Raw genomic sequence first — 17353 nt, 5'->3', positions numbered from 1 at the left:
GAGCGAGCGAGCCGTACCGTCAGTCCAGCCCTCGTGGATGGCGGCCTTCTGCCTGAACTTCTCGGCCAGGTGGTCCAGCCTCTCCAGCCGGCGGATCTCGTTCAGCAGCCACTCCTCGTAGCCCTTCTCGGCCTGCTCCAGGCTGTGCCAGGCGTTGTTGATGTCCTGGACACACGCACACGACAGAGGAGGGGGCATCAGTGGCTGCGCCCTCCAGCTCCAGAGCTTCACACAACCGATCTGACTCGCGGGCGGCACTGCCAGCCCGCACAGTCTTGCCCAGCACATCGGAGAGGCCCGTGACACCCCCACCCCCCCGTGCTCAGACCGGCTCAGAGCCCGTTCCACGCACACACCTCGGGGCTGTGGAGTCTGTAAACTTCGTGATTCCGCCCACCCCATCTCTCCCTTTTTATAGCGCAGAATGAGATGGTCCGAACTGGGGCCTTTAGAAATACACACCTGATGGACACAAGGAGTGCCCAAAGCTCATGTGGTGCCCACCCCTTCGCACCCATAGAAAAGAGATCAAAACCGGAGCGACCTTGAGACACAATACAAAGCATAAAAGGGAGCAGGTACCACATGGCATGTGGCCTAGCTCAGCCTGGTCTCCTTCGCAGGGCCTGATGCAGCTGCTCACACAGCACACCAATGAGATGACAGTCTCCGCAGGACGAAGGGGCAGTTAGGTGCTGCTCAGAGTGAGAAGGCCAGAGCTAGAGACCACACTGACCGCCAGCACAAGGATGTGCCTGACGACGCTTCTAACAGACCTTTCGCTCAGCTGCACGCCTCGTTTTCCTGAGAGCCGAGAGTGAAAAACAGCAACGGAGAGGAATCGGGCCCGCATCTTTCCTATCTGACAGAGACAGTGCTCCGTCCCAAAACGCAGCAAAGAAAAACAGCGCGTGGCCGAAGTGTGTGCGTGGGGGGGGGGGGGGGGGGGGTCTTTCTGCACGGCCGCTCGACGCGGCCAGAGCCCCAGGGGCAGCGGCGGGCTCGCTCACCGAGACCATCTTGCCCTCCGAGGGCATGAAGGCGGGCCGGTTGCTGAGGCGCAGCTTGGTCTGTAGGGTGTTGAAGTTGATCTCCAGCTGGCACTTCTCCTGCACCTTGGGCGGCTTGTGGACGCGCCGGTAGTCCCGGAAGTCCTCCAGCTTCTGCTGCATCTCGTGCATGGTGCGCTCCGGGGCCCGGTTCTCCAGCCAGGGGATCGTACGGCGAATCCACTCCAGCAGCTGAGTGGGAGAGAGATGGGGGGGAGGGGTGGTTAAGTCCCTGCAGGGGCCGACACACGGGCACACGGACAGACACAGACACGTGGAAATGCAAAGGGGAGTTCGACAGACAGAACAGGGAAAACGTTTACACAAAGAGTTGCAGAAGGCTGGAGCGGGCGCCCGAGCCTGGGGGCTCTTTACGAAGTAGCTGGATGACACCAGCCGGAGAACGAGCCACCGAGCGGGCAAGGCGGGGCGGGCGAGCTCTCTGCTGCCGCCCTGCTGACGGTGCTGGGAGAGACGAACGAGAGACAGGCAGCTCTAGGGGCTGCTGGGAGACGGACACGGAGAGACGCGGGTACTTACGTCACTGGCCAGCTTCTCGTACTCCTCCATCAGGTGCTCGTTCTCCTGGTTGACCGCCAGCACCTTGCAGATGCGATTGGCTGCCGTCTCGGCCTGTCAGGGAGCACAGGTGTCAGCGCAGGGCGGGGCTGGGTTCCAGGCCGCGGGCTGAGAGGAATCCCTCGGCAGCAGGCGGCTTCGGGATTCCTCCGCGACTTCCTGATGTCACAGATTACTTTCCCTAGCAGAGACTCCCCATGGAAGCGTTGGGGGGGAAACTCCGGCACGCAGTGGAAGAGCCGGCTGTCTGGCGGCTCAAGGAGGCACAGGGCCGAGCCTCCCCCAGGCTGCCACGGGCTTCATGCGTCAGCTCCAGCCTGCGTACAGCGTGCAAATATAAAGGGGCCCCCCACCCAGTGACACGGGGGAGCCCCAGCAGCCCAGGGACTGGGGTGGGGGACGATCTATCCTGCACGCGGCTCTGCCTTCTCACTCCTCCCACCTCAAAACACGAAATGCCCGAGGTGCCCACGGCAGACACGACTCCTGGGAGTGCTGGCGTCCCGGGCTGGGGGCTGGGGGGAGGTGTGCCCGGAGAGCAGGACGAGCCTCTGGACTCGTGCAGCTCAGACATCTTCCTATCTGCTGCTCCCAGAGGTGTGAAGTACACAGAGGGGCGTTTTCCCAGTGTGTTTTTAAACTGGTTGTGCTGTACTGGGCTGCAGCTTTAACGCCGTGACATTTTGACTGAAAGACACTGGGATAGTGCGACAGGGTTAAAGCAGCCCCAGTCTGCTGGAGGGATCTGTGTCCTAGACTGGAAAAACCCATGAACTAGGCACATCTTCAAGCACATCTCAATCCTGCAAGAGTGAGTAAGCAATTCAGAACTCGTCAGAAACCAACCGAAACAGAGCTTACTCACTTGTGTAAGCTGCTCAGGAAGAGGAGGAGAGCGAGCGAGCGCGGGAGCGAGAGAGTGAGGAAGAGGAGGAGAGTGCGAGAGCAGGAGCAGGAGAGCGAGAGTGTGAGGAAGAGGAGGAGAGCAAGAGAGAGCAAGAGGAGGAGAGCAGCAGGAGAGCGAGAGAGTGAGGAAGAGGAGGAGAGCAAGAGGAGGAGAGTGAGAGAGCAGGAGCAGGAGAGCGAGAGTGTGAGGAAGAGGAGGAGAGCGAGGCAGAGGCGGAGAGAGTGAGAGACTGAGGAAGGGGAGGAGAGCGAGCGCAGGAGAGAGAGAGAGCGAGAGCGCGGGAGAGTACCTTTCAGAGAGAGGAAGGAGGGGAGGAGGGAGAGATGGAGCGCCCCGACAGCAAGGAAGGAGGCGGCCGCCGAGGATGACAGAAGGGGAGAATCTGAGAGAGAGAGAGCAGGGAGTGAACGGCGACGGGCCCGGACCAGGACAGGCAGGGGGGCAGGAAGGTCCCACAGCGGCCGGGGAGCCAGCCGAGGAGAGATCGGGGCGCAGGACGCGGACAGAGCGGGGGGACTGGGACGCTGCGTGCTCTCCTGTCGGACTGCAGGGGGCGCAACCCCGAGCGGCGCAAGCTCTGCTCCAGTCAGCCGCAGGGCTCCTCAATTCAGCACCGAGGCCTCAGTTACAGCACACGGCCACTAGGGGGCGTCTCACAGGCCAGCGAGCAGGACCTTGGCACCATGTCTCCTCCGAAAACAGGGATCAGCAACTCAATTCGGGGTCACAGCAGGAGCAACGAGATCGAGAGGAGGCCACTCTGCCCAGCTAGGAACTCTAGGAGTAGATGACTGATTTGCGTCGACAGGTGGCAGTTCTTTACACAAAGGGTTGTGGGAGGATGGAACAAGCTATTCTGCCCTGTCGCCGTAGCTCATTCCCTGGCTGCCTCCAGCTACAAGCTACCAAACAGGCCGAGCGGTCTCCTCTCGGCTACAGCCGCTCCTCTGTAACGCACAAGAACGCTTCGCCCTCTCGACCGGGCCAGCTGGCCTGCCGTCCCGAGCAGAGACGGGCAGCAGAAGGGAGCAGAGCGTTCGCGAGAGTGCGCGTGCGCGAGAAAGCTGCCGGCCGGGGGGGGGGGGGGTTCCCCTCCCCCGCCACCATCCTCGGGGCTCCCCGCGGCTCATAGCTCACCTTCTGAGCCCCCGAGAAGGCGTGATAGAAGCAGGAGACGTAGGTCATGATGGCCTTCTCGTCAGGCCGCAGCGTGCCCACGATGTCTGCCAGCGAGGAAGCGCGTGAGCAGGGAGGGGGAGGGGGGAGACAGGAGGGGGAGGAGAGAGAGAGAAGGCAGTGAAGCCCAGACCACCCCAGACCCCAGAGAGCGCCTGCGTGGGAGGAGATCCGGCCGCGCCAGCTGAAATCCAGTGGGAAAACACCCAGGAACGACAGGGAAACACCCCGGTCACTGCTGCGCTCCCTGCAGACGGCCAAGGTCCGAGCGGCGTGCGCACAAGCACTCCCAAACAAGATCTTACTGGCAACAAATACTGCAGACCCGCATCTTACTCTGAGCCCAAAATAACGTAAAAAACCCGCTGTCTCCACCACACAACAAGGCCCCGACAATAAACCTGTCCCAGTGCGCAAATACTGCCCTTCTGCATAAACGTCTACATCAGGCCCTGCGCACATTGCTAGGCCAACCTACGCTGGATACTTCTGTGCTTGTGCCAGCTCCATTTTGAGCCGCGTGTTGTGTCACTGTGCCATTCTGGGTTTTACCAGCAGTAGGGCTCCTGGTCCCAGCTCCTGGGGCTGGCTGCGGTCATGCAACTTTACCAGGAACACACTTGCACCAAAAGACGTGCAAGGCCTAAATCACAACAATTGTAACAATTTGTAAAACCGAGGACAGTTATAGCTAGTTTACAGCCTACTGCTACTCCTTAAAACTTGGGCTTCCCCCTCACTCACGGTAATTCCAAACCTTTCCTAGCAATCAAACATGGTAAAATAAATCCTAATTCTCTCACACTGGCTGAAAGAGAAAAATACAAATTGAAGTCTCCTTGGTAGCATAAAGGCCTCTGTGCCACACTGAAGGCCACCGGTGAGCAAAGAGCCTGCCCTCTTAAAGGGATCGCCAGAGAGCCTGCCCTCTTAAAGGGATGCAAAGGAACAAGTAATAGGTTTATTCCACGGTGACGCAGCTCCCCACCTGAACTCTTAAAGGGATCGCCAGAGAGCGAGCCCTCTTAAAGGGATTGCCAGACTGCACCTTAAAGGCCTGATCTCATGATCTCACTCAGGAGCCGTGACTGTTGAAGACAGCTGTAATGGCATCAAACCTGTTTTGCTCGACTGTTGAAGGCTGCCCGGCCAGCTTCCTGAGGAGGAGTTAAGCATACCGACAGCGTGCTCACTGTGCGGTGAACTGTGCCCCCCCGGAGACCCATTTAAACAAGAAAGCAGCGGGTGAGATTTTCCAGTCGGAGAGGGCGGGGGCGCAGAGGTAAACAAGTCTCCTTTGGGAGCACCGGAGCCAGCGTGGGAGCAAAGCACCGTCGCCACACTAATAATACGTACAAGCAGGAAAAGCAGGCTGAGAGGCCTCCCCGCTATAACCAGAGCCGATCGGGGCAGACCACCACACCCGGAGGAGCAGGGGAGTATTTGTTGCCAGATAAGTTTCCTGGTCCCTGTGCTGCACACGTTTCCTGACCTCTGACCCCCTGACCCCTGACCTGCGGGCTGGCTGGACCGACTGAAGTGACTCCTGAGAAAAATCCATTCCCCCTCCCCCCGAGCATTTTCTGGGTTTGTAATGCTCCCCCAAACTGTTCTTCCAGCGAGCATCAGGGAGTGGGTCACGCCTGGAGTCGCGCCCAACAGGTCCCTCAGTCCCAGGAGCCTCGGCTCACAGGGGAGCGGGGCCAGCACAGCCCGCTGCGAAGAGCGCAGAGTGACGCCAGGATGTTTCCCGTGCCGGAGGAGAAAGCCATGCACAGAGATTCTGCCAAGTGTTTTTGGGGTGCCGGGGTGAGGGAGGGTGTGGGGGGTGGGGGTGGTGTCACCCGCTCCCTCCACTTCCTTCCACCCCTAAAGTCCCGTAAATAGCGGGGTACCTTCTGAGCTCCAGAGAAGGCATGGTAGAAACTGGACACATAGGTCATAATGGCTTTCTCATCGGGGCGAGCCGTGTTCACAATGTCTGTAGGGAAACCACAGTTACACACAGGAATGCACACCGGTCAGTGCGCACGCACACACACACACACACACAGCTCTGCTGCAGGATGGCCTAGCCTGGTCCCCGCCCACGATATGACACCCACACACCACACAGGACTGGAGATTGTTCATATCAAGTCAAACACTGATTGGTTTGCTGAACAGAACTCATGTCAAAACAAGTTCTGTGTTTGAACTGAACAGGCCCTGCTTCTCCTGCCCCAGTGCAGTCGGAGGGGCGCGATGAGGGCGGGGCGGAGTACGATACACACTCACAGTCAGACACACCAGAGCCCTGGGAGAGACGGGCACACAGACAGGCACAGCCACACACAGACAGACGGGCACACAGACAGGCACAGCAACACACAGACAGACGGGCACACACACAGGCACAGCCACACACAGACAGACGGGCACACAGACAGGCACAGCAACACACAGACAGACGGGCACACACACAGGCACAGCCACACACAGACAGACGGGCACACAGACAGGCACAGCCACACACAGACAGACGGGCACACACATAGGCACAGCCACACACAGACAGACGGGCACACACACAGGCACAGCCACACGCACAGACGGGCACGGGCACAGGCACACACAGACGGGCACGGCCACGCGCACACAGACAGGCACCCGCGCATGCACAGCCATGTGCACACAGACGGGCACAGCCACACACAGACGGACGGGCACGGGCACACACAGATGGGTACAGCCAAGCGCACACAGACAGGCACACACACAGGCACAGCCACACACAGACAGACGAGCATGGGCACACACAGACGGGCACAGCCACACACAGACGGACGGGCACGGGCACACACACACAGACGGGCGCACGCACAGGCACAGCCACACACAGACAGACGAGCATGGGCACACACAGACGGACGGGCACGGGCACACACACACAGACGGGCGCACGCACAGGCACAGCCACACACAGACAGACGAGCATGGGCACACACAGAAGGGCACAGCCACGTTCAGACATATGGGCAAACACACAGGCACAGACAGGGGTTCCCCTGACCTTCTGCGTCCAGCATCTTCGGGATGTCCAGGTATTTCTCCGCCACCTCGAAGGCGTTGTTCAGGTTGGTCACCGGGTCGTCCTGGGCAAAGGGAGAAGTCAGAATTGGCTCCAGCGGTCTGTAGCACAAAGCTTCCAACATCTCCTCCCTGTAGGGGGCGCTGCAGTCCATCACAGGCCAACCAGAGCTCCACTCACTGACCTACAGGCCCTCACAGCCCCACAGGGTGCAATACAGGTGACAGGGCTGCCCACAGGACAGGAGGAAACACAGTGGGCGGTCAGCTAGTGTCCAGCCACAGTCTAGAACAAGCAAAGTCCTTCTCCACGCCAGACAGCGTTGACCGCCCCCGCCAGGACTGCTCCCCCTGCTCCCAGACTGGACACACCCCCGTTCACTCCACCAGAACCATCTAACACACACCCACCAGCTCGGCAAAGGCGTGGGAGTCCCACTGCGATCTCAACCACTTCATCAAACCTTCCCTACAGCTGCTCCCAAGCCTCACGTCTCTACGGGTCTCTACGGAAAAACCCAAAGCGCGCGGCTCGAGGGGCGCCCAGCCCCGCTGCCAAGCGGACCCGGCCGGACCAGAGCCAGAACACCAGCTGCCGCACGGGCGCAGTCTCAGGGGACACGGTTTCGGGTGACGGGGAGGGCTGACGTTACCTTCCTCAGCTTGTCGTAGTCGATGAGCTCGGGCCGGTGTCTGTGGATGAGGGCGTTGAAGGCCAGTCCGTCCTTCCAGCTGCGGGAGCAGAGGGAGACGGGGAGGGGGAGGAATACGTCTGCGTGTGAAAAAACTGTTCCACATTTTCTCTCCGAATTCTGGCCAGAGGGGAGAACGCGCAGTGCTTTCTCTCTCTCTCCCCGTTTCTGGCTGTGCAGAATCAAGCCACAGTGGAGTTAATCACGGTTTTCAATAACGAGCCGAACCGCTTCAATTAGAGAAAGAAGAGGAGGAGAGTTTTTTTCCAACTGTTTGTTCTTCCGAAAGTATTTTAGCGCCCCGTGGCTGGGTCTATCTCATTACCCAACCAGCTGGGCGCTCAGTGTGCGAGACAGATCCACGGGTCGAGCGATCGGGGCTGGAAGAGACGCGCGCTCGTATCCCACAGGCCCCGGGCCCCCGCCGGCCTCACCTGATGTGGAAGTTCTGCACGTTGACGTTCTTGTAGGGGGCCGTCTTGCGCTGGCACCACAGCAGCAGCCCCTCCTTGGCCGAACTCTCTGCGAGAGGAGAGAGGGAATCAGACCAAAGCCTTCGCCCCGGGACGCGCCGCTGGACAAGAGCGCTCCCCGGCCCGCTCACCTTCCACGGAGATGTCCTGGATGGCGAACCGCAGGATGATGGTCCAGATCATTCCCAGGGTCATCTTGGAGTTCCCATCCACGATTTCTGCAAGACGGCGAACAAGGCGGGGTGTCAGAGGAAGAGGAAGTGACCCGGGGTCGCCCCAGCTCTGCGGGGTCAGTCACCACGCAGTTGAAACTATTTTAAACGGCCCTTCAGGCTGACAGCCGGAACATTTCATCGTCCACCCCCCCCCACCGCAGTCCTGGACACCGGCCAGCGGCCCCTCCCGTCCGCTCCCGCTCGGCGCCTGTGTATCTGTGTGTATCTGTGTGTGTGTGTGTCAGTGTTGTGTGTCTATCTGTGTGTGTGTGTGTGTGTCAGTGTTGTGTGTCTATCTGTGTGTGTGTGTGTGTGTCAGTGTTGTGTGTCTATCTGTGTGTGTGTGTGTGGCAGTGTTGTGTGTCTATCTGTGTGTGTGTGTGGCAGTGTTGTGTGTCTATCTGTGTGTGTGTGTGTGTGGCAGTGTTGTGTGTCTATCTGTGTGTGTGTGTGTGTGGCAGTGTTGTGTGTCTATCTGTGTGTGTGTGTGTGTGGCAGTGTTGTGTGTCTATCTGTGTGTGTGTGTGTGTGTGCAGTGTTGTGTGTCTATCTGTGTGTGTGTGTGTGTGTGGCAGTGTTGTGTGTCTATCTGTGTGTGTGTGTGTGGCAGTGTTGTGTGTCAGTGTTGTGTGTCTATCTGTGTGTGTGTGTGTGGCAGTGTTGTGTGTCTATCTGTGTGTGTGTGTGTGTGTGGCAGTGTTGTGTGTCTATCTGTGTGTGTGTGTGTGTGGCAGTGTTGTGTGTCTATCTGTGTGTGTGTGTGTGGCAGTGTTGTGTGTCTATCTGTGTGTGTGTGTGTGGCAGTGTTGTGTGTCTATCTGTGTGTGTGTGGCAGTGTTGTGTGTGTCAGTGTTGTGTGTCTATCTGTGTGTGTGTGTGTCAGTGTTGTGTGTCTATCTGTGTGTGTGTGTCAGTGTTGTGCGTGTGTATCTGTGTGTGACGACAGCAGGCAGACACACTCACCCTCAGCCCCGATGGACACCAGCTTGACCCCCTTGCTGGCGATGAAGTCCAGGGCCTTGTTGACGTTGTTGATCTTGTGCACCCTCATCTTGCCCCTCTCCGGCTTGGGCAGCCGCTCGCCTGCAGGGGCACAGAGAGCGAGACTCCGGGCTCAGACGGCCGCAATCCGGGAGAGCCAGCTCCAGGGGGAGCGCTCCCATTGGGAAGGCTGGGTTTTCAGTTTCCTGAGAAATGACAGTCACCCCTGCCCCAGCGCGCAGGTGCTTCCAGGCTAATTCACTAACCACCTGCAGCAGCCCCATTCTTCACCGCCTGGACAACCGTGAGCCGTTCAATCCATTAACACCACAGACAGAGATCTGGACTGCAGGACGAAAGCTGGGCTTGAGATGACCACAGTGGTCATCAGTCAAACGCTGAGAAGGGGCAGGGGGCAATCAAAAGACAAGGGGCACACTGATCACGCCCTTGTTTCCCCAAAGGGGCAAAAGCCCCTTCCCAGCAAGCCACCCCAGCCGGGGTGGGGAGGGGCGTCTCACCTGAAATGACCTCCAGCAGCAGCATGAGCTTCAGCCCGTCCCTGAAGTCCTCCTCGATGTTCTCGATCTGAGTCCCGGCCTTGCGCAGGTGGGAGTTACACCAGGCTGTGAAGGTCTGGGCACAGAGACGGGGGGGGGGGGAGACAGATTAAAATCCTGGGACACGCTAACGGGCTCGTCACTCCATGTCCTTCCCAGCGGGTTAGAGAGGAGCTGCAGTTTCTCAGAGCGCTTATGGAATCTCGGAATCAAAATCAATTCGCTGACGTTGGGGGAAAAAAATGTACAAATTTGGAATTAAGAACCTTGTGCAGGTACTGTAAGTCAGCATGTTGTCACAAACCTGCAGGCGAGGTCCCACAGCCTGAGACGCGACACGGCCCTTCCTGCTCACCCTAATAACTGCTGGAACGTGATGGACGAGCGAATGAGTGTGGGGTGTGTAGCCGTATTTGTCAGCAATACCGTTTTAAAACCGAGAGCGATATTTCTTTCGGATTAAGAGAGATGCGTTCAGAAATCTCGTCAGTAATAAGGCTGCAACACGACAGCGCGAGTTCTGCCTGTGAATCCGAACAAGGCGACAATGCAATATAGCGATGTGCAGACCTGGAAATGTCCTCTATTTCGTGATGGAAATTGGAGGTTTTACAAGCTACTGTGCACAGTTTACTTTTACTGGGGCTTGAAATGCACCCCTGATGCTCACCCCAAAATGTAAAAATGGCACTGCAGTTCCCCTTAATCAACCAACAGTTCCGAAAACCTCCAGTCTTCTCCACCCGAGCCTCGTGACTGTGCACCCAGAGAGAGGGGGCCACGAGCAACACCCCCGACAGAGCGGCACGCATTCGACAGCGGCGGGCTGGAAACTCGAGGCAAGCGCCGCCTTTGGCTGAGCTCTTGGGGGCGCAGTGGACAGACAGGCAGGCGGGCTGCGCCCCCTCCCACCACGCGCTCAGTGTCGTGCCCCGATCGCACCGCCAGCACATAAACGGAAACTTCAAGAACACGAGGACATCAACTTAAACCCACGCAGCGCCGCGCTATCGCCCCGGGCGTCGGGACTCCCCAGGAAATCTAAAACCACATTTCCAAAACCCGTGTGGCTCAGGAGCAGCTGTGACCCCCTCTCACCGGCCAGGCCTTCCTGACACCCCCGCCCGCGCCGCGCCGCGCCGCGCCGCGCCCCACCCTGTATGAAAACGTTATGCCTCCCTGTGTCCGGGCTGCCGGGACAAAGCCGCCATTCAGCCCCGCGCATAATGAGCCCCTTCACGGAGGCCCAGGCCAGCCGGGACCAGGGACACAGGGCAGCGGGACAGGACCCGCGGAGACGGTGCTGCCAGTCTCCCGTCCTGCTTCGGCACAGGGGACGTGCTCCGGATCGCTCCCTGCCCCGGATCGCTCCCTGCTCCGGATCGCTCCCTGCTCCGGATCGCTCCCTGCTCCGGATCGCTCCCTGCTCCGGACCTCCAGGTCTCTGCTCCCAGTTTTTACACCGGAACTGGGGATCGCTTTCGACAATTCACCAGGAATTGGGGGGGGGGGGGGGGGGGGGAATTTGAAGGGTGATGTGCAGAACAATGTGCAAGACTGGAAGCCACTCGGAAGGGTGCTCACACGCCTGAAACTGGTGACAACGGGGAGTTTAAAAGACGCAAACGGCTCTGAATAAACACTGGGCCTCATCAGATCTTAAATGTTCTTGCGAGTGTTTGCAACCTCTGCAAAATGAACCGTGACTGGGACACTTGAGCACCCCCTGAACCCAGAAAGAAGCCGCGCGATCGCAGCATGCACCCCCACAAAGGAAACGCAGATTTCAAAGAGCACCGCCAGCATAGGTTCTTCCCAGGGGGAAACAACAGCGCAGTCCCTCTGCTTCAGGAACACTATCCCAAGACTTTTCACACTCACAGGCCAGATGGCCAGGAGGAAGAGACACACTCCAGCTGGCAGACTGTCTGACCAGGGTGAGAGACGGCAAGGAGAAACCCTGACCAAGTACAGGCTCAGTGACCACGCCCTGCACACTGCACCCGCTCAAACATGTATCTCCTAGTTTATCTACCAAGAGGGTAAAACATAACCAAGGCTGCTGGTGCCACAACAGAACAAAGACAGAGAAACTGGACGCAGACACTCCTAGCTGTCCGGAGAGGACAGGCTCAGTGACTACCACAGCCTGGCCAAAGACACTGGACACAGACAGACCTGGCTGTCCAGAGAGGACAGGCTCAGTGACCACAGCCTGGCCATAGAAAACTGGACACAGACCTGGCTGTCCAGAGAGGACAGGCTGGGCTCCCACTGCCAGCAGGGAGAAGCAGAGACAGAGATACACTTTCTATTTCACTGGTAGAACTACTCTGGAATTAGACATTCTTCCCCAAAAATAACCAATCTAATCCCAGAATTCCCACACCTGCCACAATCACAACAACTTCCAGCCCTACTGGGGAGGAAACTCAGCAGAGTGGGTGAGCTCCTGTCATGAGGAGCATTAGGAGCAGACAGTGAGCCGCCCAAGTAATAATGTTGTAAATGACTAGCTAACTGTTACTGCAACACTATGATTCACTAGTCACGCCAATAAAGCTCACTGAATTTGAGGTGTGAGGTGTAGAGGTTTAACACCACTCCTTGGACAGGAATGTGCCTCAAGAACAAACCAGCACTGTCACACACAAACACAACCGAAACGCACTATGACACAGAAGACACACCCCACCTCTGAATGTTAAGCACGCAACACCAGGGAGCCCCCAGTCCTGTCTTGCAGGACTGCAGGACACCTCAAACAAAACCAGTCTCTACACACTGGGGAGTTTCTGATCAACCCAGTAATTTGATCGATCAAGGGGTTTAACGATCGGCAAATGACTAACTGCCTAACTGACCACTATGACACTGATCCTCAGACTGGCAACTGCTGACCCAGCAGGACTGACCAAGCCTCGGTCCAGGGGCGAGACTCCCAACAGGACACCAGGAGCGAGAGAGCCGCGCTCTTGCACAGCTCCCTGAGCTCCAGCCTGCGGCACAGGTCCAGACCGCCATGCCACCCCGCCCGCTGTCCTGACACCAGCCTCACACACACACTCCCGGCAGGTGTGCGCAGGATCGACGCCCACAGTCTGCAGCGCTTCGCAACCTTCACCTCCACTCGGGGACGGTGGTCCGGACCCCCCCAGGAGCTCAGGGGCTCTGTGGGGGACGAAGCTCTCTGCCCCTCAACCTGTTCTCCGTCTCTGACAATCAGCGCTGCCATTAGCGGGGTCTCCGAGCACAGTCCTGCCCTTCCTGCCACTCTCCCAGCTGGGAGGCTCCCCTGGAGGTCACCCACACAGGCCGTGTACCGTACCCCACTTTTGGTACAAATAGGGGATATGAAACTCCAGGGCATTTTTTTTTTTTGGTGAGTCTTTGCTGTCACTCGAACCTGAAGTTAAAATAAATCTAAGTCGCTGGAATCATACATCACTGCAGGTCTGCACTTCTTCACCCAGGCCCCTGGTTCGAATATTCACACCAGTTACATCCTGCAAGCCACTGGAAGCCACTCAAGACGGCTGCGTCCACGTGTGGAACGGGTATCCAGGGTTGGCTCAGAGTGCCCTTCATGATCATCTAATGAGGAGATCAATCTGTCTCAAAGGAGCTGAATCTCTTTAGTCTCGGGAGGTGAGCTCGTAGCCGGAACCAGGAGGCACCTCTTTACACAGAGAGCAGCGGCTGCTGGGAACGGCCGGTCAGCTGGGGGCGCTCGGTCACCTCCAAGCCCCCTCACGCACGTGGGGGGTCGCTCGCGCTCAGAGTCCGTTTGTGCTGTCCGGACCCATCCCGAAGCGCCAAACACCGGGAGCCCCTGAAGACCCCGGGAGTCTGCGGAATGAGCTCCGAACCAGCCGGATCAGGGCTGTTCTCCACACCGGCTCCTCATTCCAGCTGGCGGCTTCCCCCCGTGCACACCACCCCAGCAGCTGGCGGTTGTTTCAGGTCCAGCACCTCGAAGGGCCGATACAGACCAGAGCTCGCTATGAAATGTCGCTGCGCCCCTGTGGCAGCACAGGGCCCCTGACCGAAGCAGGGAGGCTGTCCAAACAGGTCAGCAATTCACAGCTGCTTAAAAGCCTCCCGTGTCCTGCTGTTCCAGCTCATGCTATTAGCACGAGGTGTACGTCTCAAGACTGATGTTTTTGGGGGGAACATCAGAACTGGCTGTGCGCACAGACACGCTCCCCTCCCTGCTCTCAAACTTGGGGCCCCATCTAAACTGCTTCTGCCGACAGAGCGTCTATATCTGGCCCTGTACGCAGATCAAGCCCAGGACCAATCAGAGGAGTCTGTGTGTGCACCTGCTCTCCGTGCTTGGACTTTGTCCTCCAGTCTGTAACTCACAGAAGTCACTTCCTCATGCTGAGGCAGAGTCGACTTTCATGTCTGGGTTGTTTTCTCTTTTGCGCTCACACCTTTTTAAAGACAGTGGTTTCGGCGTGCCTGCTATTGAAAGGTAACAGTTTTCTCCACGCCCAGCGAGGGACCCACCCCTAACGACAGGTTCCCAGCATGCCGTTTCCTGCTTGTTTTGGTTTTCACAGCCTCAGCGGCTGGACGAGATCGGGCTCGGGCTCAGACTGGATACACCCGAGCTCGCGGGACGTCCCAGCCCGGAGAGCCACAAAGGAACGAGTCCGGCAGCAGCTGCCCCGTTTTCAGATACCCCTGACCTCATCGACGGGCCTCCTGCGCCAGCGTCTGAGTCAGGCCCTGCTCCGAGACCCAGTGCCAGCGCTGGCGGCCAGGAGCTGGGAGACCAAGCTCTCACGCAGCTCGGCACCTTTCAGAAACCCGAAATAAGGGAGCCCCCGCACTGCCCCTGCACCCCGAGAGCTGTCCACCGCAGAGCTCGGCCGGCTCTCTCCAGGGACTGTCCCCTCCTCAGCCGACACCCCCGGAGACCCCCCCCCAGAGACGCCCCCTCTTTGTGTAGTGCTCAGCGCAGGCGTGTTTTCTTTTTTCGACTCGGAAGATTGAGGCCAACAGCCCCCCCCCCCCCCCCATCTCCCCCTCCCTCCTCCCCCAGTCGCTGCCCGGGTCCGTTGCCATGGAGACCCTGCCCAGACCAACACAAAGGTCAGCGCCGCCCGCAGAGAGAGGGGGGGGGGGCTGGGAGGCGAGAGAGACGCGCGCAGGGGGAAGGAGGTGGAGGGGTGAGCGGCCGGACAGGTGCCCTCCTCCGGACCCCCAGAGGGGAGGAAAACCCGTCCAGGGAGTCCGTCAGAGGCCTTCGGAAGCGCAGGAATACAGGCGTGTGCGTGCATGTGGCTGCGTGTTCACACGTGCACTGCAGGTTCACTACGCCGTCACATTAAGGCAACTTGTCCAGGGCACAAACAGCAGCCTTCTGCGCGACCGTCTGCATCAGGCCCTGCAGCACCGCCAAGGCCACGCCTGCAAGCTCTGTTGAGCATTACCTCTGGCCCTGGGCAGCCCATTACACCACATCTCAACCAGCGGCTCTTACTCTGGGCTAGCAGATTCGAGAAGGTCAATCATTGAAAACCCAATTCCAGCCCAGGCACACAGATACAGCTACATAGTTTCATCAAACCTAGGTATAGTGTCTACTTTTTCAGATATTTTTCATTTTACCGTGAAATGAACATAAGACTCTTTCATTCTATATATAAAGAATATATATCTTGGGTTATAATATTTTGAGAGACAAAGGGGTGCAGACTGCAGCAGAGGTTAATCAGCACTGATCTAAACACAAAAAGCTATATATACACACAGACACAGACATCTACATCCGTGTACTGGGTCTCTGCACAGACGCAGGCGTGCATGTGTATTAACACACACGCAGAGCAAAGCCGCAGAGCGGTTTAGAGTGCACAGCTTCATCGGCCCAGCGGAACGAGCTCATCGTCTTGCTAACGAGCAGGCTCTGCGCGTGGAGCCGCAGTGGTGTGGTCGGTTCTGACCCGCTGGGTCTGGTTTCCCGGGCCCGCTCCGGCAGTGTCAGCACCGTACCGCCGGAGGAACCCCGCGCACTGACGCGCACAGCCACGCGGAGGGGGGGGGGCGGGGGAGGCAGGGCTGTTACAGGAATCGGCGTTATCCTGTCGGGGTCTGGAATTCCAGCAATGCACTTCCTGCTGCCGAGAGCCCATCGCGGCTGAAGGCTGCACCCAGGGGAGAGCCGGGCGGGAAGATGAGAGGGTACAGAGAGGGGGCAGCGTGAGGGTCCGAGCCAGGCTCCCATCCGCACGGCGGGCTGATCCGGTCCAGGCTGACCGAGCTGCCAGACCAGGGGCTGCACACTGGACGCCCTGCTGCCTCTGGACAGGGGGGGTATCTTTCGCACCAGAGCTTGCACCCCGACTTCTGCCTTCTCCCTTCTCCCGGTTCACCCCCGGAGAAACACCTGACCTTCACTTGACCCCCCCCCAGCCCACAGGGGCCCCGTAGCGCCCCAGACCCATCACCCTCTCCACCTCCCTGTAGCTGGCTCCGCTAATCAGCGTGCGGCTAATTGACATCCTCCCAAACAGGATGGGCAGGAAGCTCCCGAGCAGACGGCTCCGGAAACGGAGGCTGCAGTCCGCATCCGAGATCCAGGCCGGGGCTGACGCCAGCCACTGGGCTGTTTCGGGATCCGAAAGCGTGCGGCACCCGGCGGCTGGGAAGACCCGGGAGGGCTCAGACCGCTGGGCGATGGGAGCCGGAGCCGCAGCCCCAAGGAACAGCGCCATCCGCCGCCCCACGTGCTGCTGGGAGTGAGGAGCCCCAGCAGCGCTCGGGCCGCGGCGCGCGGGAAAGTGGGGGTTTGTTCTCAGGTCTGTTTTCACCGGATCCCGGAGCTCCTTGAGGAAATGCTCCCCCACCCCAGGCCCGGCTTCCAGGCGGAAATCCCGAATGTAAACCAGCAGGACCGGCCAGGAAGCCAGATAATGACTCAGAGGAGCCCACTCCCACACGGAGCGAGAGGACAGCCGAGGAGGAGGAGGAGGAGGCCTTACTCACACAACCACACTCCTCCCCTCGCCTTCCTGCTTCTCCTCCCCCCGGCTCCTGCCTGACGTCACACCTCCGCCCGGAGAGCACCTGACCGCCGGAATGCGGAAAACTGAGCCGGGCGCGACCTTTCACCTCCGTCGCCGCCCCTTTACGGGGGAAAGCGAAACAGAAAAGAGAGGCGGGCGAGCCGAGCCGAGCCCCCGCCCCCCAGTTTCTCTCGGGAGATCAGAGCCCGGCAGGGAGCTCTTCACTGGTGCGATGTCCTTATCTGCATTCCTCCGCCTTTCGTGGAAACGAGAGGCAGGGAGGGACAGGTGAGGTGTGGGCACGGCCACCCACACGAGGGAACACAAGACCGGCGCCTTTCCGCTCGCAATGACCTTCGGTGGCACACGGGCGACCCGTGCTACGCAGGGCCTGACGCAGACGCGCGCACGGGAGATTTACACTGGAGGGGGCGGTTTAAAACAGAAGGCTTGTGAGCACACGGATTGGAAACTCAAACTCAGAGTCTTGGGGTTCCCCCATTGACCACAGTGAGACCCTGCCACCAACGATCTAACCCCCAGTCAGACTCAGTTACAGGTGCCTCAACCTTCAGGAGGACAGATAAGCTTGGCTGGGCTGAAAGATCAGTAATCTACAGAATCCTGAGCCTATTT

The 17353-nt window shown here is 58.9% G+C and overlaps 1 protein-coding gene across 6 annotated transcripts in view; it reads right to left on the bottom strand.

The window, feature by feature from the left end:
* The window catches only part of actn4 (actinin, alpha 4), a 35986-nt gene that overhangs the window by 7652 nt on the left and 10981 nt on the right, over window positions 1-17353 (bottom strand). For 3 of the 6 annotated variants that reach the window (XM_069186393.1, XM_069186397.1, XM_069186395.1), the window contains exons 2-11: window positions 9663-9777; window positions 9124-9243; window positions 8077-8163; window positions 7907-7994; window positions 7434-7512; window positions 6764-6845; window positions 3673-3758; window positions 1590-1682; window positions 1011-1241; window positions 18-165 (exon numbers count right to left, since the gene is read on the bottom strand). In XM_069186393.1, coding sequence (XP_069042494.1) covers window positions 18-165; window positions 1011-1241; window positions 1590-1682; window positions 3673-3758; window positions 6764-6845; window positions 7434-7512; window positions 7907-7994; window positions 8077-8163; window positions 9124-9243; window positions 9663-9777 — 1129 coding nt within the window. Of the gene's footprint in view, window positions 1-17; window positions 166-1010; window positions 1242-1589; window positions 1683-3672; window positions 3759-5606; window positions 5693-6763; window positions 6846-7433; window positions 7513-7906; window positions 7995-8076; window positions 8164-9123; window positions 9244-9662; window positions 9778-17353 lie in introns of all 6 variants that reach the window. The other 3 variants (XM_069186392.1, XM_069186396.1, XM_069186394.1) reach the window with 1 other exon arrangement.

Source organism: Lepisosteus oculatus, chromosome 3 (genome assembly GCF_040954835.1).
Source record: "Lepisosteus oculatus isolate fLepOcu1 chromosome 3, fLepOcu1.hap2, whole genome shotgun sequence".
Lineage (NCBI taxonomy): Eukaryota > Metazoa > Chordata > Actinopteri > Semionotiformes > Lepisosteidae > Lepisosteus > Lepisosteus oculatus.
Note: the sequence above shows the minus strand (reverse complement) of the source record. Positions and strands in the feature narration are given on the sequence as shown.